General features: G+C 40.3%; 1 protein-coding gene across 3 annotated transcripts in view; it reads right to left on the bottom strand.

Annotated features, from left to right (window-relative positions):
* The window catches only part of bnc2 (basonuclin 2), a 158,918-nt gene that overhangs the window by 43,895 nt on the left and 110,972 nt on the right, over positions 1 to 4,051 (bottom strand). For all 3 annotated transcript variants that reach the window (XM_034893029.1, XM_034893025.1, XM_034893037.1), the window contains exon 3: positions 1,382 to 1,484. In XM_034893029.1, the coding sequence (XP_034748920.1) occupies positions 1,382 to 1,484 (103 nt within the window). The remainder of the gene's footprint in view (positions 1 to 1,381; positions 1,485 to 4,051) is intronic.

Here is a 4,051-nt window from a genome sequence, read left to right as displayed (position 1 = left end):
TGTATATATATATATATATATATATATATATATTCAATCTACTGTAGCAAAATACATTAAATTAGTTACCATGCCTTTCTATTAATGGTAGTATAACAAAGAGAGATAGATATGTGTGAATAACTGAATTATTAATGCATTAATCCTTCTTAAAATCATGTTCACGTTTCTAGATGAAGACCTGATACTTTGTGATAACATTGTATTTTCCTGTATTTACTAGAGAGAGCACTGTTTTTTACTCTTTGTCTTTGACTGATCTGCAGTAGCGTGTTTAGGGAGAATATGGCAACATATATTAGATTTCTTTTTTTACCTGTAAAACATGGAGAGGAGGTGAAAGCACATTACTCAGCATTGAGTAGTATCTTTAGTGTCTCTTAGCCGCACAAAGACCCGACAGACTTCAGAGTAGTCTGTGTGTTGCCTAAGTGGCAAAACTCGTGGTTGAAAAGTCGTATCACTTGTAAACCTTCATTGTGATTGCAAGTTGGGTGTTTTGTTATTGCCCCCTCTATCGCAACCTCAGTCATCTCTTTCTCCTCTCTGACTGCCTGGGCGACATCTGGTTGACTCTCTATTTCTTCATCTGTGTCTCAATCCCTCTCTCTCCCCTAACCTCATACCTCCCTCCCCTCCCCCATTTCCCTGCCTGTCTGGGTGACACCTGGTTGGGTCTCTCTCTGATCCTGGGACGGCTTTTTCCTGCTGACGAGCGCTTTGCCTGACAACACAGCGCAGCCAGACACGAACATAATAAAAAATGAAGAACTACTTGTCAGAGTCCCTGCCAATGCCGACATGAAATGAAAAGTCGGGGAGAGGAGAGATGGGCGCCTGACAGTTTAGAGGGAGAGATTAAAAAATAGTGAATGGGGTCCTGTGCGATCTGCTGAAGGGCCTATGGCTCGCTCTCATGCGGACACAAGCCAAACAGGTGTTTTCTTTTTTTCTCCCTCCTTCTCTTTGTACTTTCTTGCCTCCTCTCCCTTTTACTTATACCCGCATGAAAAACTCATGAGGTGTGGTCTCACGCTTCTCTGTCTGTCTTGCGGTTGTGTTCTTTTCTTTTCTATTTTTTTTTTTTTATCTAAAGGTGCAAACAAAAATAGCAACGTTTTTTCATTTGGATTTGAGTACATTCACTGCCACAGATAGAGAGAACCCACTGCCTGCAGTAAATAAAGTAACAATAAAAACAGAATGGTGAGATATGTGAGATGCATGTGTTGTAATTTTCTATACACAGTAGAGAGTACAGGCATGCATTTCTATTCTTTCCTCAGCACCAGAAGGTGTCTTTTATATGATCGGTAAATAGGTTTGTAATTTTTTTACTATATTCAGATACACCTGTCACCCTAACAATAACTTTACTCACCGTGAGCTACCCAGCCGTGTTTGCAATGGTCACATGTCCGTAGGTGAATCTTCCCTGGCTGGAAACACTCACATGTGCAGTTCACCAGTGTGCAGCGAATGGCCTGCAGAGACACAGGACAGAGGCAAAAACACGTCAATCACAGCTTGAGCACAGAGAGGACATGAAAAAGCAAGGAAAAAGAGCCCTTATCAGAACACTGTCATACATACAAATATGAAGTACAAATGATTACTTTGTCTAAACCCTTACTTAAAAAATACAGTTATCATTGTACTACAACACATACCGGCAGTTGCAGCCACTGCTACAAACAGTAACAATAACTCATCCACCAAATTTCCCCAACTACTATTTTAATTTCAATGTTTGAATCTGCCTACTGTAATTTCTCAGTTCATGAGAACTGGCAAATGACTTCCCTTCCTGAAAACACAGAAATGTAACTTGTTTTGACTGAGGCTCCATTACTCAACACTGGAGCTGCACTTTGTCTGACCCCGGGAAGCTTTTAGTTGTGAGAGGTTAAGTGTCCAGACTTGACGAGGGCAACTCAGTACAGCACAATGCATCGTCCGCCTAAGCCTTCATAAAAGGCTGATATAAACTCCTAACAAAAATCCAGGTACTTTTTTCAGGGAGGTCATTTGATCCGGTAAGATGTTTCACATTCTTCAAACAATAAAGAGATTGTACAACAGAGTAGAAAACATATGATATACACAAAAATCCACACAAATGAACACAGCTCTATCATCCGAATAAGCGCAACAGCTGCAAGCTGTAAATTTCTCACTGACACGGAGAAACAAGGAGACAGAATAAAAGAGAAGTTAAAGGAGAAAAAGGCATTAGAAAACATGAATCTTATTAAGCATTGGCAGCCCTTTGTTTATCAGACATTTTTTTACATTATCGAGATGAATGGAGGGATAAAGATAGTAACACTTCTGCAACCTAAACTGCTTCAACGGGAATCTACAGCAGTAGGAGGTTTGGGGCTTCACACCTTGCTCATGGAGAAAGAAAAAAAAGTTGGAACTGTTTCACTCTTAAAACACACTTACTTTTTAAAAATCAAATATTTTATTTCCTTAACATTAACATGTAATGTAAGAATGGTGGCTGCTGATGTTAGAACAACAAAGTTAATAGCTTGGTAAAATAAACAGCAATTCCACTTGATAAGGATAATGTATTTTACTTTTGGCACAGGCCTATATGGTGTTGAGTCAGGGACTAATGACTGAGCATGTTAATTAATTAATCTGTAAAGAAAACAAATGTGCAATGACTAAAAGTTATAGGGCAAAGCATTTCAGAAATGCTTTAAGGCAGTAAATTGGATGAAGTGGACAAGGTGAGTGCTTTTAGTGGCTGCCTATTTATTTTTACAGGAAAATCCTAATCCAGTACTGAGGAAACAGATTAAAATGTGAAGGCACTATCTGTAGAGATACATGTGGCTGTCTGTTATGGTGAAAAATGAACTGCTTGCTCTCACACCATAATCCTATAAACTTTATGAATTTACAATCCATACTAAATATGTTATCTCATATTGTCTCAGTGTTATTCTTCTAAGGCAACAGTGTGACAATAATGTGACAGGGACATGCACACAAAGGGTCGTAGGTTGGAGTCCATGTCTGCGCCAACAAACTATATTTCACAATGTCAGAAATAGTCAATCAGCACTTCCAGATAGAAAGGGATCAGCAGCACAGATCAGTCCTCACGTCACACAGCTGAGGTCAACGCACGATTACCAATGATAGGATTTTTATGCTCTTTACTTAGGTGCACCAGCATTTAATTGCAAGTTTGGGTGTTTAAATGGAGGAAATAACATAAAACTAGTCTGTGGAATTGACCAATATCGTGTAATTTAGGATATAATACGCCGCTCACTCTTAATCTACTAAGGGACCATGAAATCTATCACAATCCTCCTCCCCCCTTGCTCTTCCCAAAGTGTTGTACACCAGATTAGTAACTGGAGGTGTCAAAGTGAACGTGGGCTAATCCGAGGTTAAATACGAAATTACACCACTTCTAACCGTGTCACCTCACTGTTTGACACAAGATGAGACAGGAGACAGAGATTATTTGACTTTACACCATTTTTAAGCTCTCCAGGTACAGGCATGGCAATCCTGGCTGTGTGTGAGGATTATACATCATGTGTCAGTTAGAGTGTACATACATTATGTACTGAGCTGACGTTCTTATCCAGAGCACTGTGCAATAAGTGAGTTCAGCATTCCCCTCAAGGACACTTATGGCGTTTTTCCACTGCTGGTAACAGCTTGCCTCGGCTCGCCTCGGCCCATTATACTTCCGTTTTCCATTGCAGATTGAGTAAAGCCTCAGCGTGGCTGGTCACTATAGCAACGCGTGATGACGTAATTTTCAGCGCGGGTCACAACAGCACGTCGGCTACTCGCCGCAGCCAGAAGAAATGTTTTGTTTCAAAAGAAGCTGAAGGAAGCAACGAAAATCACCGCTAAAAAAAACAGGAGTTTGGGAATACTGACGGAGTTCAGACGTCGACATGACGGTTGTTCGCCGACACAAAAGGGTAAGTTAAAGTTCCTGGTAACGTTAGCTAACATTTGCATGTGTTCAGCGTCGCAGTCAGTATTTACTATGCGCTATATAAAGTAGATG

The sequence above is a fragment of the Etheostoma cragini genome, chromosome 2 (assembly GCF_013103735.1).
Source record: "Etheostoma cragini isolate CJK2018 chromosome 2, CSU_Ecrag_1.0, whole genome shotgun sequence".
Classification (NCBI taxonomy): Eukaryota; Metazoa; Chordata; class Actinopteri; order Perciformes; family Percidae; genus Etheostoma; species Etheostoma cragini.
This window is presented reverse-complemented; position numbering and strand designations above follow the sequence as displayed.